The following is a 24,277-nucleotide window of genomic DNA, read 5'->3' on the forward strand; positions in this document are numbered from 1 at the left end:
GCTTTTCCTTTGCTCCTTGGAGCTTTTATCAAACATCAGTGGACGTGAACATGCGAAAAAGTTGAACTTTTCAGTCATACGGGGGAGAAATAAAATGGCTCATCGGAGATGACCTACCGTCCGCGGGAGGTGTGAACTAGGAGGGTGACCAAGGTGGAAGTGGCAGGACACACACAGTTGAGAGCCAACATGGCGTACTTGAATTCCTCCTCACACACAACTTGATCTAGAATTGGACGACATGTTGAAGGTGTGTAACAATGATAAACTAATATGGCTGTGGAGTGAAAAATGTACAATGGTATGCAAAAATATTCATGTCCTTTTAACTTTTCCACACGTTATGTCACAATTTAATTATGATCAGAGTAATGTTCACTTTTGTGAGAAAATAATTGACAGTCTGACACATCAATTATGAGCAATTATTTCTGACTTTTAAAAATATAATTTTTTTTTTACATATCAGAAATTATCTGACAGCTTTTTTGCTTATGCACTCTTGAGAGTCGAATTGTTAATGGAAGTCCTGAACTCTTCTTGCTTCCAGATGCGTTGACAGCTGTTTCTGTCAGAAATGAGGAGTAGCCGCCTTCAGCAATGACAGTTAATGCAAATGAAACTGCAGCTCTTTGAGTAATACCGTTTCCTGATTTGGCATAATTCACTTTGCTTCCTTGCAAGTAACAAACCTCTATAAGATGCACAATTCTCAGTCTGATTAGTCTGTTGAGTAAGGTCAGTTTTTCTAATGGTAAGTGTAAAATTATCACACCACAAAGTTAAATTAGGAGGGTTGAATACAAACATGGACTGTACACCATGTTCCAAATTATTATGCAAGTGATATTTTCTCAGATTTCCTAAAATGGTCAATGCAAATGATGGTCAGTATAATTTTCAAGTCATGAACTATTGCAGTATAAATCAAATTTCACTGAACAAAGTTCCCCATGAGAACAGTATTTGTTTTCAAAAATAAAAAAAACTCAAAATGCACTCTCCCCTTTTATGCCCACAGCAGCCAATGACACAGTGGTATTCCTTGCAGCATTCATTGTCATGCATGAAGATGATTTTGCTACTGAAGGTACAGCTCTTCTTTTTGAACCATGAAAGAAAGTGATCAGTCAGAAAGTCCACATACTTCACACCTTCAGGGACTTTGAAGGGGCCGACCAATGATTCTCTCTCCATGATTTCAGCCCAAAGCATGACTCAACCACCTCCTTGCTGACGTCACAGCCGTGTTGGGACGTGGTGGCCATCCACCACCAATTCACTTCTGCGTCTATCTGGATCATCCAGGGTTGCACAGCAGTCATCAGTGAACAAGTCTGTTTGAAAATTAATCTTCATGTACAGCTGGGCCCACTGCGACCGTTTATGTTTCTGAGCTCTGGTTAGGGGCCCAATAGTAGGTTCATGCACCGCAAACCTCTGGAGGATCCTCCACCTTCAGGTTCCAGAGGCACCAGCAGCTTCAAATAACTATTTGCTGCTTTGTAAGAAAAATTTAATCTTTATGACACTCAAATACAATTTGCATAATAATTTGGAACACGGTGTAAAAACTGTTTAGGTGACCTCTGAGTTCTTAGCTGAACAGAACTGTATTTAGTGTCATCAAAGTAATGGGGTTGAGTACTAATACATGCCTGTCTTTTGAGATTTTTATTTGTAAAGTGTAATTTTTCTTTACTTCCACTTTGAGTTTACAAACTGAAAAAAGGGGCATAATAATTTTTCCAAGAGACTGTACGTTAATATGTATTTTTAAGAGTCTAATTTTTAGCTTTTTATACAAGTGATGGTCAGAAAGTTTTTTTAAAAAAGTCTCACCTGCAAATTTAACATGAAACTTATTTTCAGGTTTGAGTATCTGGACATAAAGAGGACAGTTTGGAGCAAAGTCTTTCACAGCCCAAGCTCTGAGGATGGTCTGGTGGTCCTAAAAGAAAATATTGCACATTTTTTTACTAGACTGTTTTCATGAAATATAACTTTTAAAAAAAAGGTTAGAGCAGGGTACAATAGCTACAATTTATCTTACCGCGGCCATGCGATCAACCTCGTTGCGACTGCTCAGAATGAAACAAGCCTCTGCGTCGTCCATTCTGCAGCATTTTGATAAAGACATGAAAAGAACTTTACAGAAATAAGTCAGTCGTCAAAAAAATAATAAGACTTTTGCCACACAGTATTCACATAAAATTTTACTGATTCAATATTCCATTTTGCATTGGCTGTGTATAAGCAGACACACAAACAAGCTGACATGTGTTGTATATTGAATGTTCAGCGGCTGTAGAACTGTTTTTGCATATGATTAACACAGCCAGAGGAGTGCAGAACGCAAAACAAGTGTGGGAGGATTTGAAAAACTGCCAGATGAGGGATGTAAGCATGACACACACCCAGTCCTTTGCTTCTAATTGCTCTGGTAAAACCCTGACAAATGTATACAGTGGAGCTGTATAATACGCTCCCATTAAAGCAGTCGTTTTGAATGATGTACCTGGTGCAGTGCTGTAAATAACTCTGCTACGATTAATCTTGACAAAGAAACTGTAACGTTACAGAGCCACATTAAGCCATATACGTCTGTAGCTACCATTACCGCAGAAAAGACCTAAACTGAGTGTAATGATCTGCAGAATCAGATCATTTATGGCCGGCTGAAGCTCTGCAAAGAAAATTCGAAAGCGGTTTACAATCTTGTGTTTACTTGAACAGGATTCCACAGATGAAGTTTGATGCTGCAGAAAGAAATTTGGCTAGATGTGCTTTTATCCCTCTTTATTCATTCTTTTCTCCAAGTGTCATTTATCAAACCTCCAGGATAAAAATATGACAAAAATAACGTTAACCTTTTTGAGGAGTCATTTTACCAGTCAAGTCATAAAGCTTTAAAGAACAATTACAGTGTTGTCATTGTATTAAGCCACACAATAGCTCTGACAAGCTTTTATCTGAGAAATGTAATGATAGAATAAGCTAGGTGATATCTGAAATGATTTGCCATGTAATAAAACAATGGTTTTTATGTGCTCTAGCCGTCCTTTTGAATATTTCAAACACAATTCATCTTAAAATCTTTGAGATAAAAGAACCTTTTCGATTTGTTTGAACTCAACCACTGCAGCAGACCAACAGGCTTAGTAATAGATGAACTTTGACCTCCCTTTCCTCCCCTTTGCCTCTGTCCCACATGGTACGTGAGAAACTAAGACGCATCAGACTCTACACCTGAAGCGAAGTGTGGAGAAGGCAAAACAGGCAGGAACCTGAACAAAAATAAAATTGCACACTAATAAATAAGAACAATGTTTAATCATTTCAACTTTTGATAATCCAGCAGACAGAGTACCAGCCCACAGCAGAGATGTCCTGATCTTGGATCCTTGGATTGGATCACGGTGCCACTTAAGATTTTTTTCAGAATGATCGGTATCAGAGTCACTGACAAAACTCAGCTTTTAATAGTTGCTGGTCCAATCTTTCAATTTTTAAAACATCATAGCTGTTTTTCATTTTCATGGCTTGCAAAACTATTAAGGGCCATGAACGCTATTTTAGTGAACTCCACATCCCTTTTGCCTGCACTCGGGTTCTCCATTCAGATCATTTTTATCTCACATTTTATCAAAAAGGGTAGGGAATCCAAAATTTAGAAAATGTATAGTTATAGCTGGAAGGTTACCCAAATGTGAAAAATCAGCAACATATACGTGGTACAAAAAAAGAGCTGGGAGCCATAATATCTTAAAGTTAGCACAGCCAGGGAATTTATTGGCCAACTAAAATGTTCGCCCACCTACATTACATAACTTTTGATATTTGTTTGTATCTGTTCTGTGTTTTCATGACGAAGCGTTATTACGTTGCAGCTGTTAGAATCCGTCCACACTTTTCAGAAGGTGGCACTTACTTTGCACGGAGCAGATCCTGGTCTTTGAGGACCGACCCTTGCAGGTAGATGACCCTCTGAGACCACAGGGGAATCTGCAGCACTCTTCGCACCTGAAGGTCCATTTCACTCGGGCACAGGATCACCACATAGTAGTCCTTAAAGATTTTCAAAGAATCGTGAGATTGCCTGCATGGCAGAGCATTAGGTACATACACGGATGCTAGTGGGCACCTGCAGTCTGGGGTGTGCATAGAATTCATTGAGAAAGTCCATGAGCAGGTCTATTTTAAGTGCACTGACACATAAAACTACATGCTTCTCTGTCTGAGCTCTGTGGCGGCTATAGTTCCCTCCAGACTTCTGTCTCTCCATCCACAGGTAGATCAGCTCCTCAAACTGGCAAAACAACATGTAGATTTCTATGTAAAATAAAATAAATTTTAAAAAAGCACTTGCATACAGCATAAAAAGTTCAAAACCTGCTTACCTGGAGAGGAAGCACCACCAGAGCCACACAAATCATGATGACGACCAGCAGCTGAGAAGGCCAGATGCGTGGAGTCACGTCTCCAAAGCCGACGGTGGAGAAGGTGACAATGCAGAAGTAGAAGGAATTGAAGAGGGAGAGGTTCTGACCCGCTCGCTCCAGGTGCTGAATCCCACATGTGCTGTGACAAACAGGTGACAGCAGGTGAGAAAGTTAACTCAAATACTCAAGGAAGGATTTACGAAGTTGTATAGTGCACTCTGCACATGTTTTGCAGTCACTACTTGCTTTATTTCTGCCACAGATTCACCAGGAAGATTTTATTACTACTGCAAAAAGATAAAATCTTACCAAGTATTTTTGGTTCAATTTCAAGCGCAAGTATCTACACTTCAAATAAGACTAAGCTAACTTATAAGTAACTTTTCACCAAGATGCAAGAGCATGTCTTACGTAAATAGCTTCTTAAAATTGATGAAAAAGTATGAGTAATATTACAGATTATTTCACTTATAACATGGGAAATATCTGTTGTTTTAAGTAAAATAATCTGCCAGTGAGACTAGTACTTTCTTTATCAATTCTAAGGAATTTACTCAAACCAAGCTCCCATATTTTGCTGAAAAGTTACTTGTAAGTTAGTTTGGTCTTATTCCGAATATAGATGCTTGCCCTTAAGACAGAGAAAAAAAAAAAGAGTCTCTTCATAGAGAGCTCCAGGTGCTGCTCTGACAAATATCTCTCAACAAAATCAAGAACATGTGACTGGAATCACATTTAGTGTTATTTTAAATGAACAAATCAAGTGAATGTTTTCAATGCAACTGATTTTTAAAGAACATGAAGTGTTTTGACTTTGATTCAATGAAAACACAGATACATCTGAGGTGAAAATACATTACAACAACCAAAAAGAAGAGAGAATCATATGTGTGCTAACCTCGAAAACAAGTCTTCATTCCAGAGTTATTTTTTTTAAGCTAGGTTGACTAACTTCTGTTTGTGAAACTCTATCACTTGAAAAGGTTCATAGTAATAAGGTTTAGTACAGCGGGTCACTTTATCCCTTCATTAAAATAATCACAAGTTTCACCAGAAAGCCTTTTTTTTCCCCCATACAAACTTTATATTACAGTAAAAAAGTAACTTTAGCTAAATAATTTTTGCTAATCCTAATTAGCCTAAACAGCAAACTCATTTAGTATTGGCTAAAAAGAAATGGTTGAGTGTCTTCTATACAGTGTACTTAAGTGATCTTTGACCTTGTAGTGGAAAAATTAAAGTAAGGTCACACCTGCTAGTTGTATTGCTATATGTTTATTCTACGTTCCAGTATATTCCCACCAAGTTAAACTATTTTGGTTACATGTACAAGGTTGGACGTTGTTTTTCAAAGCTGCATGGGAACCAGTCTGTTTCCCATGCTTAGGATCCCTTATCCCTTTGTTTAAAACTCATGTGTTGTCTCTGCCTGGCAGAGCTTTCATCCAGACCTGCTTCATTACTGATTGTCCTACAAGCTCTCTGTATTGTGCACAATATATGAATAAACCTGATAGAGTGATTTTACCTGAACAGTGCTTGGAAATAGTATTTCTTCCACGACAACCTTTACATGCAAAGTTATGTTTTTAGATTTCCTGTTTGAAGTTAGACTTTGTAAGAGCAGCTCTTCACTGAAAGTGAACTTAGTTTTCTCAGACTATACAGCTAAACACCGGCATGTTAGTGAATATAATGGATGCTGGCAGCTTTATTTAATGTTTATAGAACATCACAGTAGCTCTCTAGCTGCTCTACGCATTACACAGCTATTAAATAGCGACTTGAAAATTAATCACATCATGCTGCAAAGAGAAAACGCATTATGGGTTTAGTGGTGATTTCCTGGAAAATCTGAAGGCAAAGAGCTGCACCATGTAAACATGTTCAGTTTGTTCGGTAATAATGTAACATTAGAATATTGCTTGAGGAAACTTTCTTTCTCCCCAACTGACCCACAGTCAGTCAATAAAATGACACAAGCTCAAAAACTTGATTTTTTACCCAATTGTTTTTTTCTCTCTCTCATTTCTTTCTTTGGTATGTCACTCATTTTTGTTGTTTACTTCACATTCTGGATCCTCATTCTATATTTCCAACAGCGCGCGCTAAAAAAGCCTTACCCAGTGAAGACGAGGCACAGCAGGGTGCAGATGAGAACGATGACCTGGTTGAACATGGCCGAGTTTGTCCTCTGGATCGCTCTGTGGACATCATTCTGCAACACAATGAACAACATCAGAGGAAGAACTGGTATCGTATCTGACTATCTTATGTAAGTAATCCACGCTACAGGGAAATATCCTCGTGTTTCATTTCTCACTGTACACACAAGTCAGTAGGAGTAAGAGAAAGGATCTGTTACTTGTGAATTAGCGTGAGCATGAAGGGAAAACATTGCAGTAAAACGCCGATCCTCTTAGCTAAACAGTCATCATCTGACACATTTAAGAATATGGATTCCACTCACAATCATGTTCTCTAACGCACACTTAGCCAGCCAGCAGTTGAGAAATACAGGAATGAAGATGTCCTTTATTGAAGGCCAGAAGATCTAAAAAGATAGTTTAACAGTTTAACAAGACAGATTTCTTGTGCAATAAAAACAACACATTTGAATAATTCCCAATTTTTCTACTTTGATTACAACACTTTTCCTTTGCTCAGGCTAAAATACACAATTTTCTGACTGCAATTAGACTTCTACTTGAACAAAGATGCATATATATATATTTTTTACATGTTTCTATAATTTATTATTGGTGATGACAATCAATCATAATTGGTGATAATCAATGATGACATCACCAATATCATCATTGATTATGGTGAAGTTGGAAGGACTCTTTGCCATCACCCTAATGTTTAATCGCTTCCTTAGATTCTCCATCAGATTCAAGTCGAGACATTAATATTTCTTCTAGTCATAGAAAAATGTTGGGAAAATTAAAATAATACAGCTAAACTTTAATCTTTCAGGAATCAGAATAAGCTTGGGCTTAATTATGACCTATTTCCATAACCAATGTTAAAATTAATGTCTTGTGTTAAAATTTAGGACATGAAAATATTTTTTAAATGTTGAATGTCAGGGCGTTGTCATAAATGATTGTCTGTAGGCAAGATGCAGTGAGCCTTGCTAATCCCAGACATTTTTCTTGCTTATTCATAGTGATAAATATCTATACAGACAATGACTCATTAAAGCAGACAACTAACAGCAGTGATACCCTCTGACAGGACAGATAATGAGTATTTTAGGAATAGCAAAACTTCTTACTGTAATAATGAAAGGAACTGTGTTGATCATCTCCAGAAGAAAGGAAACCTGAAATATCTGCTCCCAAATGTTCCCCTAGATAAAAGAAAAATAAATAATAAATAAATAAAACATGCACAAGCACTTTCAGTTTTTCATCTGCAACCACACAAAGGAGTGTGAGTCACAGCACAGATTCAAGTTTTTTTTCCCCCATCACAGTCTGTCATCCTCATCAACCACTTACTTCCTCACCTCAACCAGATCCTGTAATTAGCACAGATCCTTACTGTTGCTGTGACAAATGACTGGGGCTAATTGCACCACTTACAGATTGTCAGTCTTATGCTGTGAAAGCGATTAATTGTACAGAATGCCTTAATCATGCAGGACCGCCGAGTGTGTTTTTATTCAGTTGCGTCTCTAGCTCACCTTGTAGCTCAGATACATAAGCAACATGGTCTCCAGGAAACTGATGATGGCCACGATCACCTGAGCAAAGCAAAGAATAAACATAACTGGTAAATTCATAACAACAGCGACAACATGTTAGATACAAGCACTGAGCAGGTAGAACGCTCTTTGCTCTTGATTTTGTTGTGACTCACTTGAATGGCCCAGACAGGAGCTTTCCTCTCCACCCAGAAGATCAAGTCCCTAACAAAGAGAGAGAGTGCAGCATCCTCCATGTTTACATTCAGAACTCAAAATAACAAGGTCTGAGTTAAATAAAAGATTAAACTTTTATTCAACCCCCAACACTCTTTGGCATCCCTTTGCAAAGATGTGCAAAAACAGCTTCAAAGTTTAGAATGTCCTCACATTTCAGCCTCTAAGAAGATTCCCAATGACTTTGCATCTCTAAAGCATAATATATCCTCTACCAAGCCTACCAATAGTAATTCTTTACTACATATCAATTACACAAGAACCCACCTGGAGAGTCTATTACTTTCCACTGTGACACATCGGATCAAACCAAGCCATTTCAGTAAATGGAGTATTTAGCAAAACCTGTTTATGACAGCAGAACAGCAACTATTTTTTTCTGCAATGCCTCCCAAACTTCATCGCCATGTAGATATACTCGAATGGTTGTTATGGAGACTTTCTGACCACAAGATTCCACTTATTGCTGCAATATTCTAGCAGAAAACTTTGAAGTTATTTTTATTTTTACTTCCCATACTCTGCTGCTTTATGTGTGTGGTGACAAAATAATTTGGGTTCTCATCCGATCTCGTTTGCTAGAGTTCTACTGTAGTTGTGTTAAACTAGAATTTTTCTGATAGGGGCAAGTTTAGGTCATTAGTTATTTCTCTCTAGTTATTTCTAGACATGAATCTTACCACACATGTTCTTTACCTGAATGTTCCTTATTCTTTCCAGTTTTAAAGAATGGCTATGAAAATCAGTGTCATATTATATGAAGTGAAAGGAAACAGAAAAGTAAAATGGGTGAAGTACTACTTCCTATGTTACAAACTTTCTTAATGTGGGATTTTGTTTTGTACTTCAAAATAAGGGCATTTACAGTTTTTACAGACCTTTGCCAGGGTTGCCAAAAAGCATAGCTGACACTTTATCAGAAAATAAAATACATTGTACCAAATTAATCAATAAAATAACTGCTAAACATTTGATAGCAGAGGTAATCTCACCAATTAATTTCTCTGTCCTGCACTGATCCATTCCACTGGCAGTCGACACTGCAACGCAACGATGACGGTCATGAAGAGAAATTAAAACAAAATGGAAGCAGAAGCTGAGGAGGGCATGTAAGATCTGTACTTTGGTACTTTAGTGAGGCAAATGCACCAGTTTCATAAATGTCACCTAAAGTCAAATTCTTCAACATTCTTTAGTTAAAATGTAATTTTTGTAAAGTTGTTGCATACAGGATTTAAGCGACTTTCAAAATTGTTTTAATAGCTTCTTGCTTATATTTTTGAAAGAGGCTTGCCTCCACATGTGCTTCCTCCGGGTAAAAAAATTACTATTATTGAAAACATCAATCGTTTAGCAAACAAAGTGAGGTAACTTAAGTGCCAGTATCACCAAAACAATGCTAGTTTACAGGCTTCCCTGTGACATGAAAGTAAACTACTGTTGTTGAAATGCATTTAATCATTATTTAACAATAATGTGACCTTTCCTTTGTTATATTGACCCCCAAGCCACTTAGTTCAGTCACGTCTTTGCACTTCATTATCATTTAAGTCACATTATTCTCTTTTTGCTGGCACTGAATTTCATAAAGTATGCAAATAGAGAGAAATGCGTGTGTTATTATTGCGTTTAACCCAACTATGACCCATCTCTTGGTATGAACTAACCATTTGTTGCCATTTGGAGCGTTTTGTTGCACTGAGCTGTGGCTGCCGCCTGTGCCCTGACCGGGTCTGTCCGTCATCACTCTGATGATGTACAGCAGACATGTTAGCAGCTTCAGGCAGAAGTTGAACACACGAATCCTGAGGCCTGAAGACGAGAGAGAAATCAGAGCAGTTTCTCCTCGCTGCAGCTTCTACAAATGCTCGCAGTTGAACAGTTCTAGCCCAAAATGGTCAATTTTAATGCACTAAGAAACATTTCAGGCACATTAAAAGACGCCCTGCTCCACGACCCACTTACTTGATCTTTGGTTTTTGATGAAAAAAAGCTTCAGACGCTCCTTGAAGGTGTTTTCATTCACATAAAACTCCACCTGCACCCTAACAGGAAAAAACAGTGACAACTGTCAGATGAGAATCGGCTAAAAACAAAAAAAAATGCAATGCACATGGATGGTTTTACTAAACAGAGATGGGAAAACAGCTTGTATATTCATCCTGCTGCTTTTCTAATCATCTTGCCTTAGGAGAGTTAGGTTATTATCCGTGTCTTATTTTCTTCCCAATTAAAAGGCGGGGTAACTGCAGATTATGCAATTTGAAATAAGCCATCAAAGAGCAGCTGTTGCAGCTCAGAGGAAAGATATAGTCTCAAGGAAATTAAAAAGAAAAGAAAAAAAAGACTAATTGCTTTATTATGCACCCACTTACTTTGTCAAGACTTCTTGAGTCAAGAGAACATTATTCGTTTTGCTTAAATCAGAAACTATAACCAGTTTTGCTTAGATAGTCATTCAAAACTAAATCAACATCTACAAATGTAATAAAATTGCAATTTCTTTACTCCAGTATTTAAATATATTCTTACAATATATAGTTGACAAAAACAGTGCTTCTTAAAAGTATTGGGATTTGATGTGAAAGGCAAATATAAATAAAGTGCTTATATGGACAAGAAGGAAATTACAGGTTCCTGCTATTGGCTCACAGTGGTGATGAAGTGCAATACAATAAGGTACAAATATTCATTTGCCCCTGTTAGTGTCATCTTCACTAATAATCTCACCTGATAAGCCCAAGTAGAGATGGAATTAGGTTAAATTTTAAATTTGCATTATTATTATGAATGTTATTTTTGTACATTTCACTTATATTTTTACACTTCTTTGCGTTTGTTATTTTCCGGCTGTAAAACAAAATTTTCCCTGTGAATGATAAAGTTTATTTTTATCTTTAAAGCATGTATGGTTTTTAAGCTGTTTTGCAAATTAATGTATGCAAATTGTAGCAAGCATTTACATAATGGATCCCTCTACCCACATCCAGTGGCTGCAATTGCACCTGCAATTTTTTGTGCATATTTTTTTATTCCAGATTTTTCTTTGCAATATGGAGACAGTAACTGAAAATAAATGTTAAAGTCCTGCCACAAACTTTGAATTGGATAGAGGTCTGAACTATTCTGACTAGGCTAGTATAAGGAATTTATATAATTTAATATAGACCGTTCCATTGTATGTTCGACTGTATACTTACGGTCTAAATCTAACGCTAAATTTCCTAAAAAGTGAGATGTCAAATCCCTAAAAATTTAATTGTTGCCAAAGACATAAATACTAAATTAATGTATGCTTCTGCGTCATTCTGCCTTCCTTTTCACAAGTATGTGCCACGTTGCGTTGCCCTGTCATATGTCACAAGAGCCACACGGCCGTGCATCTCAGAAACAAAAGATGAATTCTAACAGAATTAATAAATAATCTCTCAGGAGAGAATTTGTGTGAGGGGAAAAGGCAAAGTGCAAACCTAAGAGATTAAAAGTGATTTAGAAGTGTGTGGGCGTGTGTGTCTATGCAGATTCTGCTACTAATCTAAAGTTTGAGCTTAAAATGACTGTCATGGACAGGGAGAATAATGCTGCAGTGTTGACTTGAAGGTTAAACTCTACTTAAGAGTGCAGAAAAAGTCCAACAAAGAGTGAAGGAGTAAATGAACATGTGAAAAGAGCAAAACCACCTCGACTGAAATGAGCAGAAACCCAGGGAGACAGAGAGCTGCTGAGAGTCCTACACATTGATCTCTGTCTGTCTCATTCCTCTGCCCACACATGTGCACATGTACGGAATGCCCCTTTATTAGTTCCCATTCCAATTATGAAGCTGAACTAGCCCTGACATCAATCACGCTGTGGAGTCACTTCAGTGTTTCAGGGGAAAATCACTAAAACAGAGAAGCTTACAGACATGTGCATTAATAAACCAAGATGTACTTCATGTTTAGCTTGTCAGTTAACCAACTAGTCAAACGAAATACAACAAATGAATAATATTAAATGATTTTTTTTTTTAATTGACTGGATTTCAAAAGAAATACAAGGAGAGCTTGAATAAAGGTATTCTGGGATCATGCAGGAAACTGAAAATGAACAAATGAGTGAATAATAATGGGAACATATGACCAGAACAGTAAATATGGTTTAATTAAAAATCTGCCTTTTTATTTTTACATAGCCAATAGAGTAGCCAGACCTGAATCCTTTACTAAACTTGTGAGGTAAGTTGAAGTGACTCTGGAAAAGGTCAGTGATCCATCTTGCGGTTTGCTCCAACCTTGTAAAATGTTGCAGGAAAAGTAACATTTTAAATGTTGTGCAGAATATTGACAGCATCAATAGTAATGCTATTAGCGAAAACGATGGTTTCTCAACATGAAGTTTCCCTCCTCTCAATAAAAATCTTCTAGTTGAGGCTGGATTTTTCTTAAATTGTCAAGGTGGGGATATGGTTTCGCAATAAAAGATTAATTTATTTTGAGCCTTTTTATAACATCTTTACGAGGGTTGCAAATACACTAAATGTGGCTGGCACGGTTTATTTCAGCTTATGGGATAAAGTTGATATAATTATCCTGCAGCAACAATTACACCAATACTGAGCTGCAGCGCTAATTGCAGTGGGCATGTTAACGAACAAGATAAATAGATTCACTTAAGGTTATGATTCATAGCAACACATAAGCATCTGGAAAATTAAGCTCATTCTAACGGATTTTGAGCACAAACTTGTTAATCATATTTTTTTGTTTTCATTATTCCTTAATGACCAAACCCACAAGCTGCTGTGTAATCTATCTCACCTGGGCAGTGAAAAATAACATGGACACCCCACGGTGTCAGTCCACAGAGCTCACCTCCACTATTTTTTATGACATCAAACATCCTACCTCTGGCCAGCGTCACTACCGAGAACGTCCGACCTCCAAATTCCCACAGACGGACTGATCCAGGTGTGGACGATGGTTTCTGAGTCCATCCCGTAGGGACACCTGCTGCTGCGTCGTGCAGAAAGTCTAAACTCCTGCACTAAGCCTTGTTGACTAATGCACTCCCATGCAGATCTGTAGTAACATAGCTCGTCTCTGCTGGAAAATGATCACTGTTGAGCTTTTTGAGGGGAAAAAAACACACACACACACACGCACTTTGCCCGCACCCCCCCCCACACACACACACACACTGATTACAGCTACAGGGAGAGGATTTCATCTGCGCTGCATTTGATCATTTTTATTTTGCGGAATGGGAATATTTTTAGAGTTGTATACAGTCTTTTCCCGCCCAGCTTGTGTGCGAACCTGTTGCCACAGCAACACTACCATGATGGGAATAACCGTATGTGATGGTGCTGCAGCATGGACTTCTCCAACAACACTGCAGCACCTGGAGAAAACTGTACACATTAGCAGTGAAACGCTGAAGGATAAAGAGAGACGCTTGTGTATGCTTGATCGGATTGTGTGCAAACTGCGATGGCATGTTGATTATTCCAACTTAGCCAATAAAATTCAGAAACCCATTTTTTATAATTTCATTTTATGTGTTTTTTATGCATTTGTCTTGCTAATGATAATAAAATTAAGGTCAATATCATTTTTATTATTATTATTATTATTATTATTATTATTATTATTATTATTATTATTATTATTATTATTATATATGTTGTTGTAAATCTATATTTCCTCATTGACTTTCTTTTTGGGTATTTGTTCTGCCAATAACAGAAAGGACGCAAAGTGCTTGGCTGCGCTGTTGATTTGTGGCTCTTCAAGCTCTAATGATGTGAATGGTTTGGCGAGAAATGACAGCTGAGTGAAGCTGACACCCCACCCACCTCAAAAAATTCAGCAAATAGTCTGAGTGGTTAGTGCTCCGTTAGTGCAGGTTTGTGCCGTTAAAATTTTCGTTTGTGCAGCTTTCGTTTTCGAGATATTAAAAATTATATTTTAGGTCATCCAGAGTTCACCATCCCCCCATGTTGCTCCAAAACAAACCAAACTGGGCTACTTCGTTAGTGCTCCGTTTGTGCAGGTTTGTGCCGTTAAAATTTTCGTTTGTGCAGCTTTCGTTTTCGAGATATTAAAAGTTATAATTTTGGCCGATGACGTCACCATCCCCCCATGTTGCGCCAAAACGAACCAAACTAGGCTACTTCGTTAGTGCTTCGTTAGTGCAGGTTTGTGCCGTTAAAACGGACGTTTGTGCAGCTTTGGTTTCTGAAATATTAAAAGTTATAATTTTGGCCGATGACGTCACCATCCCCCCATGTTGCTCCGAAACACACCAAACTAGGCTACTTCGTTAGTGCTTCGTTTGTGCAGGTTTGTGCCGTTAAAATTTTCGTTTGTGCAGCTTTCGTTTTCGAGATATTAAAAATTATATTTTAGGTCATCCAGAGTTCACCATCCCCCCATGTTGCTCCAAAACAAACCAAACTAGGCTACTTCGTTAGTGCTCCGTTTGTGCAGGTTTGTGCAGTTAAAATTTTCGTTTGTGCAGCTTTCGTTTTCGAGATATTAAAAGTTATAATTTTGGCCGATGACGTCACCATCCCCCCATGTTGCGCCAAAACGAACCAAACTAGGCTACTTCGTTAGTGCTTCGTTAGTGCAGGTTTGTGCAGTTAAAACGGACGTTTGTGCAGCTTTGGTTTCTGAAATATTAAAGATTATTTTTTAGGTCATCCGAGTTCACCATCCCCCCATGTTGCTCCGAAACACACCAAACTAGGCTACTTCGTTAGTGCTTCGTTTGTGCAGGTTTGTGCCGTTAAAATTTTCGTTTGTGCAGCTTTCGTTTTCGAGATATTAAAAGTTATAATTTTGGCCGATGACGTCACCATCCCCCCATGTTGCGCCAAAACAAAACAAACTGGGCTACTTCGTTAGTGCTCCGTTAGTGCAGGTTTGTGCAGTTAAAACGGACGTTTGTGCAGCTTTGGTTTCTGAAATATTAAAAGTTATAATTTTGGCCGATGACGTCACCATCCCCCCATGTTGCGCCAAAACAAACCAAACTGGGCTACTTCGTTAGTGCTCCGTTAGTGCAGGTTTGTGCCGTAAGCTATCCATGCATACATCCTCTCTGCTTTGCATCGAGTCAACATTTTATATGAAACCTGAACATTAATTTACTTACCTTGTTCAAAAATCAAAATCAGGGTTGGAAAAATTCCAAAGATGACTCTTTCAAAACGATTTCTTTCAAACTGCTAGAATAATTTCAACGAGAGGCTGAAATTACACTTGCTCTTCCGCAAAAACAACACTCGCTACAGTGTGGGTGGAGCCAATCACAGTTGACGTTGTGTGAGAACTTTGTCAAAGTTGGCAAAACATTTTACGTGCTTTTAAAAATCCTTGAAGATCACGCATATACATTTAATGTCAGCAATTGGATGAAATGAAACTCGTTGCATTTAAAATATATTTACTAAATATTAAGTACATTACTTGGATGAACTTTGTTGAACCAATGACCCTGCCATGCACTTCCGGTTTAACTCTGCAAAAACTTTATTTGCTCAAGAAACTAGCATGTTAGCTATGGATTTTTTGTTGTTGTCGTTTTTTACCCTTTTGCTGCATAATCAGCAGAAAGTAAGTCAACAATGTGAATATAATTGTTGAAACCACCTCCGAAACCAAAGCACAGTTGAACAGTCGTACAAATACACACATTACGTTACGGTCACGGCCGCATGTCCTGTCTTGACAGGATTCATTTATTGTGGAGAAAGTTATATTGGTGAGAAAACATTACTATCTAAAAACATTTCTTGAAATGAGACAAATTTCTTCTTGTTCGAAATCTTTATTGAAGTTCAAAACAAAAGAAGGTACACATTGTACAACAGCTGAAAATCTGCAGAATTTAACTTACACAATAACATACGAAATTAATAACTGCTTGCTTTGTGGTTATGTCCAGAGCAGGCCACAGTCATCAATTTAGGTGAAGTCAGTTGGCGTATGAAAGAAAATTATGTAATATCTCATGATGAGCAGTAGCCCAGTTTGTTTTGTTTTGGCGCAACATGGGGGGATGGTGAACTCGGATGACCTAAAAAATAATCTTTAATATTTCAGAAACGAAAGCTGCACAAACGAAAATTTTAACGGCACAAACCTGCACAAACGGAGCACTAACGAAGTAGCCCAGTTTGGTTTGTTTTGGAGCAACATGGGGGGATGGTGAACTCGGATGACCTAAAATATAATTTTTAATATCTCGAAAACGAAAGCTGCACAAACGAAAATTTTAACGGCACAAACCTGCACAAACGAAGCACTAACGAAGTAGCCTAGTTTGGTTCGTTTTGGCGCAACATGGGGGGATGGTGACGTCATCGGCCAAAATTATAACTTTTAATATCTCGAAAACGAAAGCTGCACAAACGAAAATTTTAACTGCACAAACCTGCACAAACGGAGCACTAACGAAGTAGCCTAGTTTGGTTTGTTTTGGAGCAACATGGGGGGATGGTGAACTCTGGATGACCTAAAATATAATTTTTAATATCTCGAAAACGAAAGCTGCACAAACGAAAATTTTAACGGCACAAACCTGCACTAACGGAGCACTAACCACTCAGACTATTTGCTGAATTTTTTGAGGTGGGTGGGGTGTCAGCTTCACTCAGCTAGAAAAGACACCTGCAGAACCTGAAAAAGATCAAAGAATCAACGAACAAGACGGCTTCTGTCTAATTTCTCCCAGTATTTTTCTTTCCGTCTCCACCGAGTAAGGGAGGGTGGGAAGTCTGAAGCGCTAATTTATAGATGACCTCCTCCATGAGTCAGTGCTTTTGAAAACACCGGATGAGGCCACTCCACTTGAACCTCCTCTCGCCCACACAGGTACATCCATTTAACGTGGCTTTTCAGGTTACATGTGGGCACTTCGCGCTGTCCTGTGACTTGTGCCGGCAAAATATGTGACATTTTCCGTAACTATATTTAGATCCGAGAGGCTTCCCCTTAGTAACAGGATAATTAAAGCATTAAAGATGCGGGAAAAAACTGAAGCGCTGCCATTAAGAATGGCGTTTTAATGTTTCTCTTTGTATGGATTGACATGTTTTTGTGCAGCATGCCTTCACCTTTAAGAAAGGAACATTTAAACGATCCCTGTTAAGATGTGACCAGTGACATTTGTTTACTGATGACCATTGCAAATATAACCTGAAGCATCATTCAGCTCCTACAACATTATCGACTGGGGGAGGGAGACAGGTTCCTTGTAAGGGCCAGAGCTGAAAAACGATAATGAGACCTTGCACTGTGGTCTTCTTTATCAAAAAGAAAATTATTCCTGCAAGGACAGCCAGGTTAAAGATCACCTTGGAATAAAAACTCAGATCAGAGGTGGTTTTCACTTAACATTGAGAGCAATCTACTCTGAAGGCTTTTTTTTTTTTTCTATCGCCACATGCAAAATTGCATTTAGTTGTTGCTATACTCCTAAATATTTGCTGAATATTCAAGCTTTCTAAAGACACCTCAAACAGGTACATCATTTTCACTGCTGCACTTTTCACCCTTTTCAGATGTAAAATATGTAATAAACCCAGAACTGCAAGTAGTATTTTATTCATCTCTTTTTCTGTTTTTATAGCTTGGAATATAAAGCCATCTAAAACATTTAGTATCTCGGGCAGGTCGGCCAGCAGGACGGTGTCATGGGAAATTGCTACCAGTGAACCATCAACAATAAAAGGAAAGTAAAATACACTCATCAGTGGGACTGAGAGCTCATCAGCTGTATTGATTCAACCGATCAGCCATTCATTTAGCCAGTGACTCATGTTAAGCCGATTCATAACCAGGTGACTGATGGTGGAGCTTTGTCATCGTCTCTGTCACAAATATCTGGAAAAAATACTTTTTGTTGAGCTGAAATCCATTTTCATCCCCAACAATTACTTCATCATCACCAAACCTGCTTTCAGTTGATAGAATTGCAAAAAAGGTTTTTCCAAATATCAAGCAATATTATTTATTGCAGAGCATATGAACATTGACCCGCTCTGCTCCTTTTCCTGACATCCAGCCCGATGTCATTATCAATGAGGATAAACAGTGGGTTTGTTTGACCCTGAATGCTTTTCCTCAATCCCCTTATGTTGTGTTTTGGTATTAGCAATGGTTTACTAATAGTTTTTCTGTATTTGAACTACATTTCTTCTAGTGGAGTTAAGTTAGAAACATCGACTCCTGTTTCTGCTATTTTTTTAAAATATCCTTTCTTGTGTGTTTTTTATTTTAAACTTAACTTGTTTTACATTTCAAACCTGATGCTATCATTGGTCCTCCAACATTATTTTCTTCCACAATGTTCCCGATTTGGTCAGTTAACTTAAAAAAAGACACATTCTTGAATGAAACTTTGTAACCCTTACTATTACAACAACTCTCTTGTTGGGGCCCAGATATCCTGTCAGACAATAAGGTGTCATAATTCTTGGGGTTTTTTTTTAGAAATTCAAGTAACAAAGTGACGCTATAACTTTTCTTTTCTCTAAAGATTAATGACATGTGTTATTCCTCCATTTTAGCTGGAAAAAGTGATCTGTCGCTGATTATTACAATGCCAATTATTTTTGCCATAAAATAGCTGAATTAAAATACACAGTTTTGATTCTATCATCTTTGAAAGAATTATAGACTGCCTGATCAGAAACAACAAGGCAGACATATGGGGGAAAATATGACAAAAAGACAACTAAATATAACGTATTGCAATATGAAATGCCATCGCTTCTAGCTTTAAATACAAGAAAAAGGAAAAAAACTAGTCAAATGCATCAGTTTAGGTACATTCTTCAATTTCAGCACCATGGTCAGCACATGAAGCATCACCCAAACCTCAGTTCTAGATCTAAATTACCTACAATATGGATTGAATGAAATACACAACTGTTTAAGACTGCAAGAAATAGACCGGTTGAAAGAGAACAACTAAAGTAAAGAAGTTATTGTGCGGCCTTAAATGTCACCGCCATGGACAACATCAGAGGCACCACCCACACTTTAAGGCACTAACACGTGAATGCAGTACATTTCAAAATATACTTTTGATTGCTAAACGACTGAAAAGTGCTCCAACTAAAATAAACACAATTACCGTAGTAAACTGTACGTAAATCTCACAGTTTACAATGAGATTTCAGCACCATGGAGAACACAAGCACCAGCAGGATCCAGTGGGTTTGAAGGCCAATTAGTGGTTAAATAAAATGAATAAGATCAACAACCACAAAAACTGACGCTGTAAGTGAATTCAAAAGTATTGGTTTCAAACCCTACTTTAAAATACTTAAAGGAACTGCTGCTGCTGCTGCTGCATTGTGAACTCTGGTAAACTATTTAATCAGGAGTTTAAGTTGAATTAATGTAACAAATGGATTATTTTCAATTTATGAACAAAACTGTGAGATTTTCTAGCTATTTCCTTCAAAAAAAGATTTTTCCAAAAACACTTCCAGTTGTCATCGGCAGTTGTAACAGTTGCGTTAGTAATATTTGGTCAGACTGCGGCAGGTGTGGCCCTGCTCTGGAGTCTCTGTCTCTGCCTACCTGTCGTCGTTCTGGAAGTTCTGGTCCCCCAGCAGCAGGTCTCTAAAGCGGAAGCGGGGCGGCAGCGGAGGCACTTCGCTCTCCAACTGCTCCATCTTCAGCGAGGAGATGTCTAAGATAACTCCACTGCTGCGGCTGGTGTTAGTCGGAAGTGGAGCAGGAGAAGAGCTAGAGGAGCGAGAGGAGACAAGTAAAGAGGCAGAAGGGAAATAAAGGGCAGGGAGGAAAAAAGGGCTTTGTACAAATGGAGGGAGCTGGGATGGATGGAGAGGGAATGATGAAAGAAGCGCAGGAACAAGAAGAGAAAGTGCAGAAAGGGAGTGGAAAAGTGGAAAATGGTCAAGTTTTACAGGAATGCACACAAGTATGGTTTACAGAAGATCAGAAAACAAGCAACTAACAAATGTCTCTTCAAGCTATTATGCATACAAACTACTTGACACAAATGGGGCACATGCAATAAAAGACTGCAGCTTAACACGGATCATTTAACATAAGAAGCAGAATATGAATGTGTTCTGGGAGTCCCAAAATAGGTTTTCTGCTTCATTTTAACAGATGTTAAAATAATATTTCAGACAAGTACAACATCTCTATCAATAAGCTGTTAGACACAATTAGTATTCAGCATTTTAGTTGATTGATTCCTAACAGGCTTTTAGGACTGAAATTTGACTGGGCCATTAAACTACAAGGTAACACTTTAATTGACGGGTTGTGAATAAGACTGTTATGACACTGTCATAAACATCACATAGCTTTTATAACATAAAGCTACATATTTTTTAAAGTTTAATCAGTAATACCTTTATAACAAATTTATGTCAGATCATGATTTCCTGGTTAATGTCAAGTTGTCATAACAAAGACATTTTGAATAATGTCAACTTTGTATTCAAAGTATCATGATTCACCGAATGACACTTTATGACAACAGTCATAAATATTCATGAAGACTTACTCATGTTCATGACAGTTGTTATGTGATGTTTATGACGGTGTAATGACAGTCTTATTCACACCTCGTCAAATAAAGTATTACCAAATACATAAATGAGTTTTGATATAAACCCTCCCATTGTAGCCCTTTGTGGTTAGAGCTGTTGTCCTGCTGGAAAAGATTTTGAAATAAAAAAGGATGTCTATTAATTCAAGAAGCAGATTAAAGTGTATTTTTTAATTTATTTGCCTTTGCCAGCACGAATGGGAGTCTCTTATAGATGAATGGGTTACTTTTCATACTTGTTAAATAGCCAGCGGTGGCAAAAAAAATAAATAAATGAATAAAAAAAAGGCATCTTTTTTTAAAAAAATTGGCGTAATGAGAGAAGAGCTGATGGTCGGTGTGAAGATTGGTGCTGCCTTCAGTCTCCTAGAAACGCAGACTGCATCATTCACAAAACAGACCGGATAGAGAGAAACAGAGAGAGAGAGAAAAACACCTTGAAACTCACATCGTGTCTCCATCGAGGGCTGTTTGCTGTAATTCTGCATTTAGCTTGTCAGAGGTGTTTCATAATTGATGAGTGGTATGTGTTTTCGCTGCGGTTTTGTAAAATACACTTTGCTAAACAAATCATCAGGAAACACTCTTGTCTCTTGAAGCACACTGGACTTGATAGGTGATTTAAGCATCAACGTGAGGACTGAATTTGTATTTGTATTTGTGTAAGATTCAGAATAAGAATACTTTATTAATCTCAGAAAATAACCAGTGTTGGCTAAATGGTTTAGAAATTAGAAAATATAGAATTAAAAAAACGAAAGAAAAGAAAAAAGCAATCTATTAATAAAATAAGTTAAAAGTTCTCCAAGCATATTAACAATAACACGATGTTAAACAAATGTTTCTGGAGTATTTTCTCTGAATTTATTGCTGAAATATAACAAATGCTATAAACAGGTACATCATGATGACGCTCTTCAGTTTTAAACGTGCAATTGTAAAGTGTAATAGCTGTAGGCCGAGGCATTGAGCAGCTGAACAAATAACAGCGGGGACAGGTGAGTGCATGTTTGTGGATGGATGAACAAACAAACAAACAGCGCACACGTCACATAGCCACTGAAAAAAAAATGAAAATTTTTTCATTTTTTAAAAAATCTTCTAAAAAACCACACGGCTTTTTAATCTGGGTGTAACTTTTAATTATTAATTGGGGGGAAAAAAGTCACAGGAAGCTTGAACTTCTGTCTGTGTCTCCCTTACCGTTGCTTGTGGGCGCTCACGGTCCCATCGTCGTTCACAAATGACTGATTCACGTAGCACTCGCTGCACATTTTGGCCGGAGATCCGGCGCTTCTGTCCGACTGGAGGGCTGCGGTGGTCGGCGTGGGGTCATGCACAAACTCGTCTTCCTGGGTTAATTGCATCGGAGGGCGACCTGCCAGGTAGGAGCGTACCCACGAACTAAAGAATAAATAAATAAATAAAAGACGCTCTTGTAGAACAAAAGTTATCCCTCCTTGTACTTGCGCCTCTCACCTATGCAGGTGCATTTTGGAGGAGAGTGTTTTGTTTTCTCCACCAACGCACCTAAGAGGCTGCAAGCCAAAGTGAGGACTGTGTAATAATGAGGTTATAAAACTGACTAACTGAAGGATGTAGGTGGGACTATTGAACGGGAGGCAGAAACCGAGGCTGGCAGCGTCAGAAGGGGGGACGAGACGCGCAGGAGTGACAGGTCTGCAGCGGTGAGCATGACAGGGTCCTCCTGCTTCAGCACAGGTGAAAGGGAGAGCAGCACCATCTGGTGGACTTTATGTGTATTACCACATAAAACATTCAGGTAGAATACAATAATTATGAATGAATAATTGCACATTTTCTCACGTATAAAAACTATTTAGATTATTACTGATTTTTAATCTTGAATTTGCATCACATACCTTCACGTGTCTAGTTAGTAAAATGTGTTTTGATTTAAGTCTGGGTTACCTACCATGTCATTGAATCTCCACCTAACCTTACAGAGAAATTAGAGCAAATTACACATGGTAACTTAGGAGGAGCTGCAGAGATCCACTACTCAGGTGATTCGCCCAGATTTAGATCAAAGCATATTCATTAGCCAGAAGGGCACAGGCAAAATTCAGAACAAATCATAATGAGACTATGTGGCAAAATGTGAAAATTTATGTTATGCAGACAATTTTCATCCAGTCCGACTGAAGTTCAGCTATTTTGCAAAGAAGAACGATGGAAAATTTACATAAATCGATGTAATAAAAAAAGCTGTTAGAGAAATAACAGCACAATTCCCTTTTTTAAGTTTTTTACTAATTTTTACTTTTTTCTCTTCACAATTATACACTACTTTTTGCTGGTTTATCACATTGAATTATAATAAAATATATAGAATACGTGCCAAAACTTGAAAGAGTTCAAAGATTTTTGCAGGGCATTTATCTATTGCCAAAAAAGTGATCTGTTCTGCAAGTGCTCCAAAACAGATGCCACTGAAATAAATTGTAATGATGGGTACTTTGCTCAGTTGTATTACTGCAAAGTGGTTTTGAAATCACATTAGACCAAGCACTTAAGAAATGTGTGGAAATGGGTTTAAGCATTAGACAACAATAAAGTCTATAAAATGATGGTTCAAGAGCCTAATAAGAGCTGAAAAATCCAGACATTACAGCAACACAAACCTCTTGTTGAACCTGTGTGATTGACACAACCTAATTGATGACGGAGGGCTGATTCACCAATTTCACATTTCCTCCTACTTTCTGCATCTTGTCAATCTCAGATCCTCCAACCTTTAGAAAATATGAAGCCAGTATAAGAACTGTCCGTTGTAAAAAAATCAACTGGTAGAAACATCTGCAGCAGAGTTTAACAAGACACTCTAAAGCAAGAAAAATTCCTAAGTTTTTGCTTTTACATTATGAGAACAGATTTAATTACAGGGAGGACACTGTGACCTCGGTGAAAAAGCACAAAGAAAAGCATCCTGCACGGTTTGTTCTTTTTCTTTTCGTTCCTGTTCTGCCTTTTATGAAGCGAATGTCAGAAATCGAATATCAAGTAAAAAGACTGACGGGATATTTTTTTTCCGATGATCCGATGGCACACGGAGGAGAAGACGTGGGTGAACTGATGAGTCACAGGGGACACGGTGACGTGAGGGTGCTCGTGAGTTTCAAGCTTATTATGGATGCTTGAGGTTGAGTCAGAGCTCACAGGAGAAAAGTGTTTTTGTTGTTTTAATGCTGTGGCGATGGAAGGATGTGATACTCCACCTGCAGACACGTTTTAATGCGACCAGTGGATGTTGGAGCCATTTTGCACTTAGAATGACTCAATAGAATACACTAATTGCATT

General features: G+C 38.0%; 1 protein-coding gene across 2 annotated transcripts in view; it reads right to left on the reverse strand.

Moving 5' to 3' along the window:
* Positions 1 to 22,522, reverse strand: part of LOC102225348 (potassium channel subfamily T member 1-like) — a 34,499-nt gene extending 11,977 nt beyond the window's left edge. Inside the window, exons 1-16 of one of the 2 annotated variants that reach the window (XM_023338694.1) lie at positions 22,159 to 22,522; positions 19,950 to 20,117; positions 10,336 to 10,415; positions 10,038 to 10,182; positions 9,363 to 9,410; positions 8,310 to 8,358; positions 8,134 to 8,193; positions 7,723 to 7,797; positions 6,913 to 6,996; positions 6,566 to 6,660; positions 4,401 to 4,581; positions 4,145 to 4,309; positions 3,932 to 4,068; positions 2,054 to 2,117; positions 1,843 to 1,951; positions 118 to 226 (exon numbers count right to left, since the gene is read on the reverse strand). In XM_023338694.1, coding sequence (XP_023194462.1) covers positions 118 to 226; positions 1,843 to 1,951; positions 2,054 to 2,117; positions 3,932 to 4,068; positions 4,145 to 4,309; positions 4,401 to 4,581; positions 6,566 to 6,660; positions 6,913 to 6,996; positions 7,723 to 7,797; positions 8,134 to 8,193; positions 8,310 to 8,358; positions 9,363 to 9,410; positions 10,038 to 10,182; positions 10,336 to 10,415; positions 19,950 to 20,117; positions 22,159 to 22,322 — 1,733 coding nt within the window. In that variant the 5' untranslated portion in view covers positions 22,323 to 22,522. Of the gene's footprint in view, positions 1 to 117; positions 227 to 1,842; positions 1,952 to 2,053; positions 2,118 to 3,931; positions 4,069 to 4,144; positions 4,310 to 4,400; positions 4,582 to 6,565; positions 6,661 to 6,912; positions 6,997 to 7,722; positions 7,798 to 8,133; positions 8,194 to 8,309; positions 8,359 to 9,362; positions 9,411 to 10,037; positions 10,183 to 10,335; positions 10,416 to 13,256; positions 13,610 to 19,949; positions 20,118 to 22,158 lie in introns of those variants that run through there. The other variant, XM_023338695.1, reaches the window with a different exon arrangement.
* Between the last annotated feature and the right edge of the window lie 1,755 nt (positions 22,523 to 24,277).

This window comes from Xiphophorus maculatus, chromosome 8, assembly GCF_002775205.1.
Source record: "Xiphophorus maculatus strain JP 163 A chromosome 8, X_maculatus-5.0-male, whole genome shotgun sequence".
In the NCBI taxonomy this organism is placed as follows: domain Eukaryota; kingdom Metazoa; phylum Chordata; class Actinopteri; order Cyprinodontiformes; family Poeciliidae; genus Xiphophorus; species Xiphophorus maculatus.